The sequence below is a fragment of the Chinchilla lanigera genome, unplaced genomic scaffold, assembly GCF_000276665.1.
Source record: "Chinchilla lanigera isolate Chin_1 unplaced genomic scaffold, ChiLan1.0 scaffold00014, whole genome shotgun sequence".
NCBI classification, from domain to species: Eukaryota; Metazoa; Chordata; class Mammalia; order Rodentia; family Chinchillidae; genus Chinchilla; species Chinchilla lanigera.
In genome coordinates, this window is record NW_004955415.1 from 5,891,280 (window position 1) to 5,910,260 (window position 18,981).

Below are 18,981 nucleotides of genomic sequence, written 5' to 3' on the forward strand. Positions count from 1 at the left end.
AATGAATAATAGAGATATTTTCTCTATACCAACCCACAGTGCACAAAGTTTCTAGTGCCTCGATATCCTCACCCTGGCTTATTTCTTGTGAGATGTTTGTAATCCTCTAACAGTGCCTTTCATGCGGCAGCACCCCACAAAGAGTCTTGTTGTATCTGCTTATACACAAGTCCGTTTTCCTTCCTCTATAATTCTTTCTGGATAATTTCAGTCACAGGCCTAAAATATTACTATACTATTTCTGAAGTTCACTTTCAAAAGGCTCTAAGTTTTTCTAAGTTACAAAGGAAATCCAGAAAAGGATATTGTATACAGGTAAATACAACACGATATAGGTAGATCATTGCAATTTCAAAACTGATACAGGTGGTAGGTGTTGAAAAGTCTGAATAAAAGGCTTTACACTTTTATAGATATGAACTTTGAGCATGCACTATGCAGCAAAGTATGAATTATTTTCATGAGTCATACTACACAAGATCAAAGTTACATGACAAGAAAGTTAAGAGGTTAATTTAACAAACTCAAAGTTAAAAAGTTAAGAAACTCAACATGTCTTCTTTGGTTAAAATTAATTTTACTGGTACATTTTAGATATACATAATGCTTACATTCATCCTAAGATATGTGTTCCTGTACATAATACATCTCAACTCTTCCTTTTTCCCCCAACCTGCTCCCCTCCCTTCAACCCCTCTTCCCTTATTTATAAAAGCTTTGGCTCCATTTCTTCCTTGTATTCTCTTTTTCCGATTCCTTCCTTTCCCCTCCCCCTCCTTTATTCCCCTTCCCATTTGAGCACTCCTATTTCCTAATTCCTATTTCCCAGTATCTGTTATACATTTTGATCCTTAATTACCCTTTTGGTTTCTCACACCAGAGATACAGTATGATATTTAAACATATGTCCAATTTATTTCACTCAAGAGTATGGGCTCAAGGTGCATCCATTTACCAAGAAATGTCTTAAGTTTATCCTTCTTGACGGCATAGTAGTGCTCCATGGTATAAAAAAAAACCACATATTCTTTATCTGGTCATTCAATGATGGGCATTTGGGTGGTTTCCAAGATGTAACTAACACAAACTGTGCTGCTACAAACAGGGTTTGCATATATTGCTATGGTACCATGCTTTTACTTCCCTACAGCCCCACCAGCATTTGTTATTGGTGGGTTTCTAGATAATACCCATTCTTTCAGGAGTGAGATGGAATGTCAGTGTTGTTTTAATTTGCATCTCTTGAATGACCAGAATGTTGCACATGTTTTCATATATTTATTTGATGTTTGTACTTCTTCATCTGAGAAGTGTCTATTCATTTCAGATCTTCATTTCTGGAATGAGTATTTAAATATGGGAGGGGGATATGATTTGTTTGAATTCTTTATACATTCTAGATATTATTTCTTTGTCTAAGGAACAGGTGGCAATTTTTTTCCACTCTAGATTTTCTCTTCACTCTGTTGGTGGTTTCGTTTGGAGTGCAAAAGCTTTTTAACAAGATGAGATCCCAACTGTTGATTCTTTGTAATATTTCCTGTGTTATTGGGGTTCTGTTCTTGAAGTCTTTGTATACATCTATGTCTTCAAGAGCTAGAACAATTCTATCTTCCAGCAGATGTTTCTGTTTTAAAGTTTAGATATTTGATCCAGTTTTATTTTATTTACATGGTGAGAGACATCGGTCTAGGATTAATCTTTAGCATATGAAAAGCCAGTTTTCCAGAATCATTTATTCAAGAGGCTATCTTTCTTCCAGTGAAGGTATTCAGTCCCATTGTCAAAGGTAAGCTGGCTGAGTGTGTTTGGAACTGTTTCTGCATCTTCTAATCTGTTCTATTGACCCTCAGGTCTGTTCTTTTGTCAGTATCATGCTGTTTTTAATCAAGGTAGCTCTGTAGTATAATTTCAAATGAGGGATTGTGATGCTTCTTCCTTGCCTTTGTTGCCCAGAATTGCTTTTGCTATTCTAGGTCTCTTTTGGTTCCAAATAAATTTTGATTGATTTCTCTATTGCTGTGAGATATGCCTTTGGAATTCTGATCAGGACTGTATTAAATCCGTATAACAATTTTGGATGTATGACCATTTTCACTATGTTGGTAATTCCTATATAAGAACAAGGGGGATCTTTCCATCTTCTGATATCCTCTCTGATCTCCTTTATCAGAGTACTGTAGTTTTCAATGTAAAGGTCTTTAGTTCCTTAACTAGATTGATGCCTAAGTATTTCATTTTTTTGGATGCTATTTTGAAAGGCCTGGTTTCTCTAATTTCTCTCTTAGTGAGTTTGTTATTTGTGTATAGAAATGCGATTGATTTTTGAGTGCAGACTTTGTTTCTGATTATGCTACTGAATTGGGTTATTAAATCTAGATGTCTTTTGTTGGAATTTTTGGGATCTTCTATACAGAGTATCATGTATCATGTCATCTGCACATAATGACAATTTAACTTCTTTTCCTGTCTTTATTCCTTTTATTTATTTGTCTAATTGCTCTCGCAAATGTTTCTGTATGAATAGGAGTGGTGAGGGTGGACATCTTTGTCTTGTTACTGATTTTAGAGTAAAAGCTTTCAGTTTTTGACTGTTTATTATGATGCTGCCTGTTGGGGTTTCTCATAGATTGCTTCTATCAGCTTGAGATAAGGAACATCTATTCCTATTTTCTGTATGTTTGGTTTTTTTATCATGAATGGGTATTTGACTTTGTCAAATGCTTTTTATGCATCTATTGAGATGATCATGTGGAGTTTTTCCTTGTTCCATTAATGTTGAACAATCCCTGCATCCCTGGGATGAATCCTACTTGGCCATAGCGTATAATCTTCCTGATGACTTGCTGTATTCTGTTTGCCAGTATGCTACTGATGATTTTTGCATCCATGCTCATTAGGGAGATTGGCCAGTAGTTCTGTTTTGTGATTGAATCCTTCTCTGGTTTTGGTATAAGGGTAATGCTTGCTTCCAGGAATGAGTTAGGGAGTATTCCTTACCTTTCAATTTCATTAAAGAGTTTGAGGGATAGTGGCATCAGACCTTTAGATTTTTTTGTAGAGTTCAGTAGTGAATTTGTCAGGACCTGGGGATTTCTTTGTTGGTAGGTTTATAATTATGTCTTCAATTTCATTGACTGATATTGGGCTTATAATTTTACATCTTCTTGATTCAGCTTTGGTGATTCATATGTATCTAGAATTTTGTCCATTTCTCTGTGTTTTCCATCCTGTCAGAATACAGGTTCTCAAAGTAGGTATTGATGACCTGGATTTCTGCAAGATCTGTCATGATTTTAGAGTAAATGGTATTTACGGTTATGCTACTGAATTGGGTTATTAAATCTAGATGTCTTTTGCTGGAATTTTTGGGATCTTCTGTATAGAGTATCATGTCATCTGCACATAATGACGATTTAACTTCTTCTTTTCCTATCTTTATTCCTAATTCATTCCTAATTATTCCTTTTCATTCCTAATGGCATGAATTTGAGTCTTTTTTTTGATAAGTTTGGCTAAGGGTTTGTCAATTTTATTTAATCTTTCAAAGAACTAACTCTTTAATTCATTGATTCTTTGTATTATTTCTTAGTCTCAATAGCATTAACTTCTGCTCCTATCTTATAATTTCCTCCCTCTTATGTGTTTTGGGCTTGACTTGCTTTTCCTTTGCTAGAAATTGAAGTTGCTTTTTTGAGTTTGCTTTTCTTTTTTAATGTGGAAATTCACAGCTATAAATTTCCCTCATAGGACTGCTTTAATTGGTCCCATAAATTCTGGTGTGTTGCACTGACATTATTGTTTAATTGTAGAACCTGTCTAATTTCATCTTTAATTTCATCTGTGACCCATTGATTGTTGAAGAGGTTATTATTTATTTTCCAGATGTTTATGAAGTTCTTGTGGTTTCTTTTGCGATTGATTTCCAATTCTATTGCACGTGATCTGATAATATGCAGATGTAAGGAGCCACTAAAGCTAGAAATTGGTCATATGTGTGGGGGCAAGACAAGGCCAAAGTGCCTAAAGCAGTGAAGCTATCTCAGTCTTGAGAAAAACATCCTGCTTGGACAATTTCAGTCATTATTTGCGAGGCAACCTTGTGTCTTGTGGTGCTAACTTGGCAAAAGTACAAATAAATGCCCCTACTGTTGTTCAGTTCTTCTTCTCCTATCAGAGTCTCCACCTGACCTCAGCTCTTATTTCTTATCTTTATTTTCTAAATCCCCTCTCCATTTCTCCCCAGGACTACTGACAGCCATGCTGGTTTGCGGCATGTGGAGGATCCTTTCAATTCCTTTGCATTTACTTAAGCATATTCTATGAGCTGGTATGTGATCTATTTTGGAGAATATCCCACATGCACCTGAAAAGAATGTGTATTCTGATTCAGAGTGGAACACTCTCTAGACATCTACTAAGTCCATTTTTTCAAAGGTTTGCTTCAGTTCTGGTATTTCTTTGTTCATTTTTTATCTATTTGATCTGTCTATTTGTGACAGTGGTGTATTGAGTTCCCTCATTGCAATTATATTGATGCTTATCTGATTTTTCATGTTTGTTGATATTTGCTTTAGATAGTAGGATGTGCTGGCATTTGGTGGATATATATTTATGGTTGCTACTTCTTTCTCTTAGACTGTACCCTCAACAAGTATTTAGTGACCTTATTTGTGTCTCTTGATCAATATTCATTTGAAATCCACTTTATCTGCAAATACAATAACTACCCGTGCTTTTTCCCATGTTCCTGTTGCATGGAGTATTGTTTTCCATCCTTTGATTTTTCAGTCTATGAGTTTCTTTTTGAGTTAAATGTGTTCCTTCTATGCAGCATAGTGTTGGAACTTGTTTCTTGATCTGTTCTGCCCATCTGTTTGTCTTGATTGGTGAATTGAATCATTTACTTTGATGGTTATAACTGATACATATTCACTTATCCTTGTCATGTTATTTTCCTATTGTTGGTTCCTTTTCTTTCCCCTGTGTTTAATTGCTTGCCTTGCCTGGTGGATTTATTTTACTGGGGCTCATAGAATTGTAATCTTCATTATCATCTTCACTGTCTTCATTATCTCTTTGTAGAATATCCTTCTGATCATTTTGGAGTACTGGTTAGGTGGTCATGGATTTCTTCAGATATTCTTTGTCATGGAAGTAACTTACTTCTCCGTTAATTTTGAAAGATAGTTTTGCAGAGTACATCAATCTAAGTTGCAGGTTGTTTTAGGGCATCAAATACTTGCAGCCAAGCTCTCTTTGACTTCAGGGTTTTTGATACGAAATGTGCTGTGACTCTGGTGGGCTTTCCTTTATGGGGATGTGTTACTTTTCTAACAGCTTTTAACATTCTGTTCTTGTGTTGAATTTCTGGAATCGTGACTAGTACATGCCTTGGTATAGTTTTTGTTTTTATTATGGCTAACTGGAGTTCTATATGCTTCACTTGTCTATATGTCAAATTCTTTTCCCAAGCTGAGAAGTTTTCTGCTATTAATTCTGTGAACAGGTATTTATGTCCTTTGTGCTATGTCCTGCTTTTTCGTTTACTCCAGTCAACCTTATGTTACTGTTCTTTGCATCATCTAGGTGTTGTTAGCTTGTTTTTTCATGGTCCCTTGCTATTTTTAAGAAATGTTTCTTTTCATGATTGCTGGCTACAAACCTGTTTTCTAGATTTCATATTCTTCCCTCAGATTGTTTTTTTCTGGAGCATGTACTTTTAATAGAATTTTTAATCTCCTAGGTTTGTGCTTGAATTTGTTTCATGGTTTCCTTTTCCTCCCTATGCTGATCATTCACAGTTTCCATAATTTTCCTAAGATCCTCTATTTTTTTATATGTATCTACTCTAGATTCATTAGCCATTTCCTTCACTAGGGTCACCATCTCTTAAGTTACCTGACAGATTTCTAATTTGAGTTTTTCTAGAGCCCCATTTATCTGGCTTTGTTACTTCCATTTTTACCATTTCAGAGAGTTCAGGTAGGTGGCTTTTGAGTTTTTCACCTCACTGCCCCTTGAGTTTTCCTTAGACAAGCTGGAAGTCTGGGGTTGCATCTCATTACTGTGTCTTCTCACTTTCTATATATTTTTAGTTTAATTTCTGTGTTGATGTTTGCAAATTGCTTATGGTGGGTGGCTTTATTGCTAGTATCAGGAGCTCCTTAAGAAATTATTGCTTCTCAGAGATGTCTTCTAGGTATAGCTCCCTTTTGGTTTTAGAGTCTGTCACAAGCTCCTACCTCTTAATATATTGGGGATGAGAAGTTGCTGTCTATTTGACCTAGCCCCTGGTTCTTTGGCACTGGCCTATACTATTGTTTATGACCTCAGGCAATCTCACTGTTGGCATACAAGAAAGAACAACTGAATTAGAGCAACTGTGAAATCTTGACTAAACTTGTACAATCATTAATAACAATAGCATCAAGTACAGTATAGAACAAACTGTGGTAACTATTAATTTGTCACCTTTCACTATTTAAGATTTGTAACTATATACCAAAATCTAAAACAAATCAGAAATTTATATACAGTAAACATCCTCTCAATAGAGTGATTTTACCCTAAGAGGAAAAATTTAAAAAGGGCAAGCAGAACAAATAGGGAAATAAAAGAAGAGAAAAGAGTATTATAAGGCTGAAAAACAAAGGAAAATTATTCAAGCTTTGTGAAAATAAGGAAGATAAGGAAAGAAATAAGGAAGAAACAGAAACAGGAACAGCAAAAAAAAAAAAAAGAAAAAAAAACTAGAAACAATGTTCACACTCACAAAAAACGGAGGAAACAATCAAGAAAAAGGAAAAAAAAGAATAGCAAAAAAAGGAAGACAGTGAAAATGTCCCTTCAGGTCATGTCTCTGCTATCACTGGTAGACAAAGGGGTCAGACAGAGTCCAGATCTATGTTAGTTGGTCGCATAAAGCCTGTGCTTCAACTATACTGAAGTTCAGGGTGAGCTGGTTGTTATGGTTGATATACTGTGTCAACTTGGAAAGTTTAGAAGGTTAACTTTCATTTATATAGGGGCTTACAACTAAGAGTTCGGCTTATATCTAAGAGGCGACTTAGAGAGAACTTAATACTTAGACTTTTCAGCAATGCTAAAACTGTTAGGACTTTGGCAACTCTTACAGATAGACTAAATACCTTTTGCATAAAGGGATATACATGAGTCTTTGGGGGTAAAAATGTTACATTAATGTAATATAATGTCTTTATATGTAAAAACTTGTTCTAAAAAAATGTGTCTGGTTGCCAAGTTGACAAGGGGTAGATTATTATGGTTGATACATTATGTCAACTTGGAAAGTTTAGAAGGTTAACTGTGTTACTCAGCAGAGAGCCAGGGTGCTTACTTTGTATTCATCCTGAGCCTAAGCAAGAGGAAGGCATTCCCTAGAGGGTGTGGGTGTAGAGGACTCACCCCCCAGGGTGGGTAGGCTACATAAAAAATAATATTAAAAAAGGACTGGTTGCTGGTTCTTCGAAGGTGCTCGTCTTTGCCTTTAGCTTGATCATCTCCTGACTTCTCGTACAGACTGTTCAGCTTCCACCTGGGACTCTCCAGCCTTCTGATATAAGCTCTCCAGCCTTCATCATAGATTCTTCAGCATTCCATGGCAGACCCAACGGCCTCTTGATACAGACTTACACAGACACTGCAGTGAGCCCCAGGCCTGGAACTGGGCTCTTCAATCTCCAGTGTGCAGACACCCTCTGCATGCTTCCTCATCCAACTCTGTGGCTGACCATTGTAAGCCAAACTTATAATTTCTTATGTATTTATATATCTTGTGTTACATCCGTTTCTCTGCTGAACCCTGACTGATACATCGGTTTTTGCCTATTATGCTGGGTACTGGTTTGTTCAGCCCACAACATTCTGGGTGCCTCTGACCAGCTTGAACTTGTTGCTCTGAGTGCCAACTTGGGCTGTGCCTCACCCTGACACTGGGAGCCCTGAGATGGAGCCACCCACTGCTGTTCTGAGTCACAGGTTCAGTTGACCCCTTTCTAAAATGGCAACTGACCAGTCATCTTTTTCTGGGGACATCTGAATTAGAATCACACACTGGCCACTGCAGCCCCCAGTGTCAACTGCTCTGTTCCACTGGTCTGTTTCTCTATGGAGGCCCATGGAGTTACCTGAAGTCACCATGCCCCTGTAGGTCTGAGCCTCCTCTTTCATGCTACAAGCTGTGATTCAGGGAGAAAGCACCATTTGCCACTTCCCACTTCTGTGTTGAAGTCCCTCTCTTTGCTCTCCTTGTAGGGTTCAATTATCAGTTCAGATTTTTGCTGGGTCCCGGGGACCCCTTCCCTCTTTCTTCTTTTCACTACATTACTATATTCCAGCATGTGGACTTCAGATCTTGGAGAGATTGATTTACTGATTTACTGCTGCTCACCACTCTGTCATTTTACTAGAAGTCCCCTCAACAAGCATTGCCTTTTTTTTTTTTTTACAATTAACCTTAATATTTTTCCTGTTATGACTTCTTGTTAGATCTTTTTTTAAAAAAATTTTTTTTGTACCAGGAATTGAACTCAGAACCTTGTGCTTGCCAGGCAGGCACTTATGCCACTGAGCTATATCCCCAGCTTTTTATTTTTATTTGTTTTGTCCTGTTAGATCTTTTAGTGTGATCTCTAAAGGAGTGAATATGGGTGTTAGAAAATTGTTTGAACTGTCCCAAACTGTGATGTCCACCATTCATTTGGTCAGTCAACATTCATCAAAAGTCTATGTGAGACTTGAGAGTATTCTACACACCAGGGTGGCAGAGATGCCTAGAAAACAGTTTCTACTCTTAAGCTTGTGGGAAGACATGATCTTCTGAAACAATTTCAGTGAAGCTGGGGGAGCCCCACACAGGGGAACACTAGGATGGCCAAGCAGCACAGAAAAGAGGCAGCAAATCAAGGATCTGTGCAGCAACAGTTGAAATAACTGCAAACACTCTCTTTAACTCAATTTCCCTCTCCCAAAAGGCTCCTGTGTAGCTACTTCTTAACTGTTTTTTGTCTCATTACTCTGGCAATAGCCTCTCTGCCTCAAGTTCTCCTTGTTACACAATTCTTGTATTTGTCTTTCCATTCTTTTAATCATGAGGACTCCACCAAACATTTCAGATACATCATTGGATTTAACCCTTATGAGCAATGTTTAAGTATCACTAGCTCCACTGTACAGATGATTAGCAATGTTGTGTCTTTTGCCACAGTTCCTAGTTACAGCTAGTAAATTTCAGGGACTTATTGTGAAACCCAGGCTGTTTTGACTTTAAAGACCCTCCTCCTAATTACATTCTTATGTTTTTGCCTCCAAATGACAAGCTCATTCATCTTACATCATAAAATGGATAGAGTCAGGTCTACGCTTACATCTTTGAGTGGGAAGTGGTCACCCCCACAGATGTGAGCAGCTATCTCATTGTGCATTTGTGTAATAAGCAGTGTCTATTCCAATCATGCAACAAGTATTTTCTAAGTACTTACTTTCTCTACAGTCACTCCTAGGTATAAGCAACTCTGATGAAAATTGGATATGTTTCAACCTTCAGTTTGTTGGGAGGAGACAACCTAATAATCACGTAGGTCAATCACTTTTTCAATAATAATAGGGGTGGGTTCCCAGGGTTTTTTTTTTTATGAAAAGAAGAATGAGTGATTGGATAAATCAAATACACTCTAATTTTTCTTTAAGTACTTTAATTGTTGAATATGACCATTCATATATCTAAATAAATCTTTCAGCTGTATTAAAATGAGCATAAAATGTGGTAAAATATTTCTTCTCAAAGTAACAATAGCATTGTCTTCATGAAATTCCTATCTGTTCAATTTAATATTCTAAGTTCAAATCAGCACTCCATTAATTTGTATCAGCATTCCAAATTTGAATATTCAATCCATGCATTAGATTCTTTGATATGCTGTAGGTCTTTAAATATGCAAAATTTTTAAAATACTAATTATTTATAGACTTTCTTAACATAAAATAATAACATAGATGTAGTTCAATCTTCCTTTCTATGCCTAAATTTGATCCTTGGTTTAATGTTTTAAGACAATCACTTAAAAACCATTCTATTTGCCATGTTCAGGAACTACAATTGCATACTGATTGGAAGGATATCTGGCTGAACTGTAAGATTCTCTTTATCTTACTCCCAGCCCTTTTCCCATGGCCTGTTAGTTGAATGAATGAATGAGGTGGTAGCTGCCATTTTTCTCATTGGGTTTGTGGAGCCTCCACAAGACATGATCAAGTAAAAATTTAATGAAGTTGATAGACAAGCAATGGACAGAGTTAGAAAGTTATACTCCTAACAATGCTGAGTCTCTGGTACAACAAGACCTAAACTAAGACCCACTCTGATGCACTTTATTGCCTGTGCCCACAACTTTCTCATTTTGTCCTAAGTTTCATTTTGATTTTCACCATTTTTAAGTGGAAGAATCTTGGCACAGTTCCTCTTCTTTGTTAGTTATAATCCTCCTCCATCACAACAAATCTTCAGAAAACACCTCTTACCTCAAATAACCTTGACTGTGCCTCAGGAATGAAGGCGGGAAGTCTAACATGCACCAAAGTTGCGGGGAGTTAGGCAGCAGCAGTGGAGGCAGAAAAGGCTGATGGAGAACTTTGCCCAATTAGGGCTACAGAACAAGAGCTACCCAGAGATCATAAATGCCCTAAGGCTTTCTGAAATTGGGAAGACATTAAGCTGTCCATGGTTTGTGTAGTATAAGATCAAGACCTTTTGTTTGGGAATGAATGGCTCTCCAAGAAAGCTCAGATGTCTGCATGGCATTTCCATACCTTTTGCTAAAACATAAAATGCTTTAGCTTCTGAGGTCATTATAACTTTTATCATAGATACAGACCAAATTGTTGACTGTGGTAAGGGAAGAAAAATAGGGAAGAGGCAGGCTTGAGGATAATCCACAAGCTCCTGAGACGGAAAAGACTGCAACCAAATAGCGCAAAGTACCGTGTCTTTTGTTCTCTTGACCTGCATTCATTTTACTTCTGGAAGTAGCACTTTAGTGTTCTTTTGGGGAACAATTCTTTATCCTTTTCTAGTTCATAGGATAAAGCCGACCCACCTCTGGGTTTTGTGGGGGCCTTGTAATTCAGCCCATTTCAATGACAGCTAGACATGCATGTAACTCTAATAACTGGTTCAGAAATAAGCATCTTATGCCAACTAAAACAACAAGACTCAAACCTTTTGTTAGAGTTTTGAAAAAGGAAATTTCTCTGCTGCTGAGCTAGTTAATGCTAGATCTGCCAGGATCTATCACTCGGGATGAGAGTGGGGTGAGGTGGGCAAAGCATCTATGAGAATTAAGATATTAAGAATGTATAGATCCAAGAGATGGAAAAGATTTCTTGCAAAAGTTTTGGAGACTTTTGACATGGCCATACCTGAAATCAGATTCCTTCAGGATTTTCAGGTAGGGGATCTAAGAATCCTCTGTTGCTTTACCTCTCTTGTTCCTTCTTTTCCCTTCCTGTCACTTTGAGTGTAAAACTCAAACGTGTAAAATAACTTTGAGTGTTACACTTTTGAGTATTGTAATACTCAAAAGGGGGCAGTCCGACCAGTACTGGGAATGATAGGCGTAAGGCCTCACACTTCCTAACATGTTCAATATATGGTAGTAGTGAGGTTTCCCCACTAGAGGGTAGAATTTACTTACAGTACTAGAAGCAAGCAATGACAGTAAATGCCTGTCAGTATCTAGAGACCTGTTGGGATAGGCCAAGAGCTCACATTCCTGAATGGGTCTCTTTTTAGAAATGCTAGGAGAGCAGTCAGATCACCAGAGCGTGGCTATAACTGTAGGAAAGTGAAAAGTATTAAGGTGCTAGTTGGACACTTCATCTCAAGAAGCATGAATCCTCCTTAGTCTTAAAATGAAAAGGTAAGGGCAGGAATGGCAGAGTTTATTTTTCATGCCAAATCTGATGGCTAACCATGCCCCCATTGCTTTTTTTTTGTTTGTTTTTTCCCCATTGCTTTGTTGAGAAGGACATTGGGCCACATCCAGCTCAATGTAGTGTGTTGCCTTTGATTACTGACATCCGTCATGGGTATGAGGAGAAGAAGCAGGAGGGATGGATATAATAGCCATTTAACTCAATAGGCGAGATGTTTCTTGTAGGAACAATATTCACATTTTAGATGAATCAGTTCTTCACCAAGAAGGGCTATCCAGTGCACCTCAGGACCTTTATATACTTGATGCTAATGAGAGTACGCTAGACATTGTGGCAGATACAAACAAAGCAAGAAACAGGATGGTGTATCGTTGCTAACAAGTGCTGCATTTCACCTGCCCAGCAAGCGCAAGGTCGTGAGTTCAGTTCCCGGTATCAGAGAAAAACCAAAAAAAAAAAAAGAAAAAGAAAAAGAAAAAACAAGTGCTGCATTTGTCCTGTCCCCCATCTGGAGCCCTCCAGGTACACACCAATAGTTGAACATGTTGGGTTTATTATTCATCGTAACTTGAAAGAATACGTAAAACATAGGGTATGAGAAAACATAGGGTATGTTGATGAGGAAGGTTTTTTTGGTAGGATTTGGGATCATTAGGTCAACTTTGAGGAAAGCTTAAGAAAGAGAGAGTTTGCTTTCCACAGGTATTCCAAACAAATGAGAGTAATCTCATGATTGGATATCTTTAAATGTCTCTTTCAGAAAGAGAGGAGTGTTAACTGAGAGGAGTGTAATTGAGAAGTGGCAGCAAACATTTATATTAGTCTAGATAAAGAGATGTCTGGTATTCTGTGGCTTGGATAATGTCCATTTTTGCCAGTGTCTGTGAAAGGATCATAACTCTGGGTAGCTACTGAGACTGTTTTGAGGCTCACTTCAGACATGATCATGATATAGTGTTTGTGTTGTGATTCATCACAGTCACAGAACACCTTTTTCAGATTGTAAACATTTTAGGGACTTTTTAATCTTAAACAGGAAAATATCAAAGGCCAGATGTAAGAGCAAGCCAATCGGTGCCAAGGCCAAGGTCAATTCCTGTATATCATAGGTTGTTTTTCTCTTACTTGAATTTTATATTGTTTAATACTTGTGTGTTTTCTTGCTTCCTTGTTTGATTAGAAACTGCACAAGTACCAACATTTGTTTTAGTTTACCACTAACAGTCAATAGTCCAGCCATATCTTTGACTCTCATAAGAATTTAACCTTTATTAAATAAATGACTGCATTGTTCAATTAGCCTTTTAAACTGAGTTAGTAAATTCAAGAGTTAATTTCTATTCAGCTTTGCATGTCTACAATTAAACACTGATCTCATACATCTCATTACCTATATCCCAAGTCAAAGGAGATTTCCATTAGATAATATTTATTGTTTAGAAAAAATAAGACAATACAATGAATTCCACTTTATGAAGGAAAGGCAATGCTTAGTTCTAAAGGTTTCACTTGTGATGAATGAGGAAAACTCATGTCATACTCAAGATGCTGGAGATTTTCTGCATACTCCTCCATGTCGAATTGTAAGCGTATAATTCAAAGCTCTAAGAGAAATTGATACAAATGTTCAGAGATCACTTGTATGAAATATAACCTTTCTTCCTCTTAGCCTCTTGATTTGTAAACTCCTGACTTTCAAACATCCCATAGCTACAGAGATTTTCCTCTTACCACACTACATCCTTTTACCGGGAGACCCCACTGCTTTGTAATCACAGTGAAAAACTACTGGAGTGTTTAGCAAATGTGCAAACCTGTATGTTAAGAAGCAGAAGAAGGGTACACTGATGGCTTGCTGAGACACTTTGGAAAAATCTTTTTACTTGTGTGAGTCAGAATAGCTGTGTCTGTAAAAGGGTCGTAACTCTGGGCAGCTACTAAGACTGTTTTGAGGCTCACCTCAGAGATGCTCTGTTGGCTGCAATGGCCCTAATGGCCAAGAACAAGGTAAACACCAGAGTATGGATGATGTAAGTGAAAAATATTTCCCTTCATAAGCATTTAACACAGTGTCACTGCCAAGTAAGGCCCTGGCATGTATGTGTTAAGTTCATACATCAGATGGCCCTCAGGAGAACTGAATGCGACACTGGATATGAAATACACTTGCAAAACTAAAGCACCCTTTATAAGTAATTTTAAAAATTTTATCATCTGTTCTTTTGGCTCAATCTCTCAGAATGATGTATGTGCTTAAGAGTGAAGCCTCTAAACACTGCAGGTAGAAATTGGAATCTCAGCTTTTCTGTTAAACAGCATGACTTAGGACAGATGGCTTAAGCTCTGGAATTACCTCAGAGGTCATTTATGCTGGGAATACAGTACATACCTACATTCTGACTTCCTGAGCTAACATGTGGAAAAAGAGAGAAATAAACAAATAGAAGATTTAAAATATTTAGAGTTATGATAAATGTTAAGAGGGAAAGAGAAAGAGTTAATAGGGAAAATACACAAGTGAGTTTACTGTAGATAGGATTTTCAAGGAAGACAATGGCCAGATAGTATATGTTTGGGCTGAAACTTAAATGATGGAAAATGCACTGGCCTTGTGAAAAGCAGGAAAGAAATATTCTTGTAGGAAGCTCAGTGGGTCCAATTCCCCAAAGCAGGAAAGAGCTTCATATGTTTGAAAAATATCAGGAAAGGAGAGTCATGGTGGATGCAGCATGCTTAATGAGGGAAACAGAAGTATGACCTCAGTTTACAGCTAAGAACTTGAGTTTGGAGGGGCTGGGTGATCTTTCCAGTATTGCTTAACCACAGGGGCAGGATTGCACCCCGGTTCTTCTGACCTTGAATGCTAAGATTTGTGACTTTAAGAAATCTTATAAAAGGTAATGTTTCTTATAACTATGATTTTCAAAGGTTTTAGAAGCAAAATCTTTTTTTTTTCCTCCACGCAGAATCTCATATTGAAACTCATGTTCAAAGGAGAGGAAGAGAGGCCTGTCTTCTGAACTTGGAGATGGACTCACACTGCCATTTGTTTGCTGCCTGTCCCCCGCACTTGCCTCAGGCTCAACCTCATGTTACATCATTTTTGTCCACAGAATCACATCTTAAGGCCTTCGCACATGTTTTTCAAAATAGTAAATATCAGTCAGCTGTTACGAATCATCTACACATTAGATTTTCAAAAGGGATGTGGGGTTGGTTTTATGTTCTCACTTACATGTTGGCGAAGCAGTACACACAAGAATTAGAGTACGTAACATTGTTGGAGGCACACAATGGGCTGAGTCGAATGGAGCATATGTGGTGCTTCTGTTCAATCTCTTCTTCATAATGCTCACATGAAATGGTCTAAAAGAAAACTCACAGGTCATCTTTTCTATCCTGCAATGATCTTTTATTGCTTCTACTATAAGTGGTTGGGTATTTTATTTTGTGCAAAGAGAAGATCACACTATGATAAATTGTCAGAAATCTCAAACATCAAAAGCAGGCTGTCATAAATTTAGCTGTCAGGGCCTTTGAGATTACCATCTTCTAGGGTAGTTGAGGCTATATCATGCAGACAACTTGAGAGCAGGAAAGGGAACCATTACTAAGAAGTAATTAAAATAACTATAACCACCATATGGGAATGACCAGAAGCACTGTTCAAATGCTTCTGAGATCACATAAGTTCTTCACACCCCTCCTCTCCTTTCACTCTGTAGTTTGGAACAGGCCACCTCATGTGATCTTACTCTGGCGTCAGTGGTAGTTTAGCCTTTTGGATACTAGGGTTCTGGACCAGGAAGGGAAGGAGCCATCAGGTTTAAATTTTCCTAATTATCTCCCCATTGTATTTTGTCTTCCTCTTTTACAAATTGGACTACAGTGGACTTAGAAGATTTTGAGTATAAGAATAATTTGCCTTTAGGTAGGAGACAGCTCAGGTTGTTCATAAGCTTTACGCAACAAGCAGTTTAGAATGCACTGCCACATTTTGCTCCTCTAGTACTTCACATCACATTGTATCCATTTACACAAAATATCAGGTTATTCTCTTTTCCATAAGATTTTAATGCCCCTCATTACAGCAATGCAAATGACTTTTAAAATTGGATACGAGCATGGGAAGGATACTTAATTAGAGAAAATTTTCAACACAAAAAACACAAACCTGGAGTAATAGACATAAAAGTAGTTTAAATTAACGAGACTCTAAGATGAAAGAAGGGAAATTCTCTCAGGGAGCAAGAGGCTGAACAATAAACTATACAAATGATCCTGAGAAATAACAATGATGATAATAAAAATGAAAATGGGGAGGGAGGTTTTAAAGTCTGAGAGAGGGAAGTGACTGGGAAGGGAAAGAGGAATGAAACCGAATCAAGATGGATTATGTTCACGTACCTACTCCTTAAGATCAGTATAAATTTCATGTACTTTGAACACATTCTAATACAGTTTTAAAAATAAAACATAAAAAAGGCTGGAAGAAGCAATTTTTAAAGCATACAGAAATCTTATCTTGAGGACACTAGGAGTCCTTGTTTTAAATAGAGAGAAGTCTCATTCAGATTCACATGTTAGGAAGTCCCTTCTCAACATTAGAACAGAGGTCAGCAAGCTTTTCCTCTTAAGAGCACGTTTATAAATATTTTATGCTTCCTTTGACTGTTTGATCTCTGTTTCAACTGGTCAGCTATGCTCTTCTCATCTAAAAGCAGCCAAAGGTAAAATGTGAACAAAGGGGCACACCTATATTCCAAGAAAATTCTACTTTTCTGAAACATATGGTCCTAGTTTGCCAACTCCTGGATCAGATTAAATGTAAGAAGACCATCAAATACCTCTTGCAACAACATGGGCAAGAGTCGAGGAGAATTTGAACCTAGCCTAGCCAAAAATAGTGAAATTGGAAGGAGTGAAAAGAAAAAAATTAGGAACTTTAATTTCCAGTCATACACAAAGACATAAGTGAGCAGAATAGATAGATGATTCTTGGTTTTAATGCAAATGGTTTGTGATAGAGCTATTTAAGTAGAACTGGACAATAGTGTCATTATGTAGATTGAAAATGGCCAGATACTGGCAGTTTTATAATGCTTAATATGTTTCAAACTAATAGAAATCCTGCAAGTCTAAGATTGGAAAAACTGTTCTTACATAGAAAATGGCAAACTTACCTTATACACTTGGCTACCAAAAGCACCTGAAAGTAAAAAACGTTAAAGGATTAATTAAAACAATGCAGTATTGGGGGCTGGGGATTTAGCTCAGTGGCACAGTGCCTGCGTGGCAAGCACAAGGTCGTGAGTTCGATTCCCGGTACCAGAATAAAAACACCCCCCCCAAAAAACCCCCAAAACCAATGCAGTATTAAAATACAAACACCCAATTTTCCCATTAAATTATCACATATAAATTAATGACCATGAAATTTGTAGAAAAATGAATTTCTTCTTTATATAAGTTTTATCTAGCGATATTTGATTGTCAAACATTGTTTGCTTCTTCTTGTGTGGGGACCCTTAATGGCCTCTCTGGAAACGCAACCTTAGCCCATTTCTAGGTTTAATGCTGAACTTACACAGGAAGGAGTTAAATTCAAGCTTCATCTTCCTGAAATCAGCAATATTATCCACTGAGACATTGTGGCAACTCAGACATTGTGGAGACCTATTTTAGAGAAAGGTCTAGCTCTTCATAGTCATCCTAACTGCTTACTGATAGAGATCTGAGATATCTGCCTTTCTTTCTGATTACCATCTACTTTGAATGGACCCTTTTTCTAAATTATATCTGCTTGTAAGGAAGCCCTTTCTTATGTTTGGAATACTGTGTTAACATTTGCTTACTCAAGCTATTAAAAGTTTGCTTTACCTTCATATTCTATATTCTACTTATTTCAGCTACTGCAACTGAACTTTCTCTTCGCATCTGCATCTACCTGCACCATGGATTCAGTTTTACATCATGAACTTCAGTTGTTGGTGTCACTTGCTGGAGTGACGTAGGAGGTACTGAGCCTTCTCTTAAGGTTTCCTGATGCCTACCGGTACTCTAGTAGTAAGCAGTGTCAAAAACTGACACAACTATGTGTAGAATGCATTTGTGTGTACACCCATATACACACACACACACAATATCAATGTGTAGAAAAGTGGGACAGCGGGAATGGGAAAGAGGGATTGGACTCAAAATGGATTATGTAACAGAGAAGGCCAAATTATTTGCCAGATATTGATGCAACTCTTACAGATAATCTTTTAAATATCTCAAGTCTGAAATTGTCTATGCCAGAATTCTTGGAATATTGACCAAATAAACCGCTGATACTTACTCTAGTTGAGGTAGTGAACTCTGAGAAAATACTAAGTAATTTTTACATCTAAATAACAATTGTTACTGGTTAGCTATCACCCCAGGATGACCAAACGTTCTTTCCTTCCCCAAGATTCTTGGATAAATGCTTACATGAGAAAAAGCCAGTAGCCAGAATAGCCAGGAAGAAGTTTTTCATCTTCTCCATGAGGAGCAATATGATTCTTCTACCTGGTTCCTTTCATCAAGAGTTTACTATGCTCAGTGTGTTCCTATGAACTAAGAACAGTAGTCCCATTGTGAGAACCTCAGGCCCCATTATGAAGTCATTATGAAGTAACTTATTTGCATGTGACACCACAGGCAAAGTCACAGGTCATCAGAGACCGAGAAGTCTTTGAGAATACGATTTATTTTTAACAGGCTATAAAACTATGCATGGCAGACTCCTTTAATATTGTTTAGGTTGTTTGATTACTCTTCAGTCCTGTAGAAGTGTATTCTGTTCTTTACCTATCAAGAGGAAACAAATGTGAAAAAAGATTAACCGAGAATCAATAATTCTGAAGATTTTTCAAAATCTATGTGCTTGTCCTCTATTTCTGCTTCCTTCAACATCAAGATTCTGATTCCGTATGTCCAGAGTAGAGAACTGGTAGAATAGGGAACCCAAAATTTTACACTTCAGGGCCAAGTCTCCATATG

The 18,981-nt window shown here is 37.4% G+C and overlaps 1 protein-coding gene across 1 annotated transcript; it reads right to left on the bottom strand.

Moving 5' to 3' along the window:
- Positions 1 to 13,367: 13,367 nt before the first annotated feature.
- LOC102006024 (ovomucoid-like) lies at positions 13,368 to 18,556 on the bottom strand. The gene is made up of 4 exons (XM_005380639.1): positions 18,430 to 18,556; positions 17,139 to 17,164; positions 15,191 to 15,321; positions 13,368 to 13,559 (listed from the first exon to the last, which is right to left on the bottom strand). Exons 1-4 carry the CDS (start codon positions 18,482 to 18,484, stop codon positions 13,496 to 13,498), a joined length of 276 nt encoding a protein of 91 aa, XP_005380696.1. The 5' UTR covers positions 18,485 to 18,556; the 3' UTR covers positions 13,368 to 13,495.
- Between the last annotated feature and the right edge of the window lie 425 nt (positions 18,557 to 18,981).

Coding starts and splice junctions, on each gene's coding strand:
- LOC102006024 (XM_005380639.1), bottom strand. CDS start 18,484: ATGGAGAAGATGAAAAACTTCTTCCTGGCTATTCTGGCTACTGGCTTT. Junction 17,165..18,429: donor GGCTACTGGCTTTTTCTCAT/GTAAGCATTTAT, acceptor TTTTACTTTCAG/GTGCTTTTGGTAGCCAAGTG. Junction 13,560..15,190: donor GTGTACTGCTTCGCCAACAT/GTAAGTGAGAAC, acceptor AATTTCTCTTAG/AGCTTTGAATTATACGCTTA.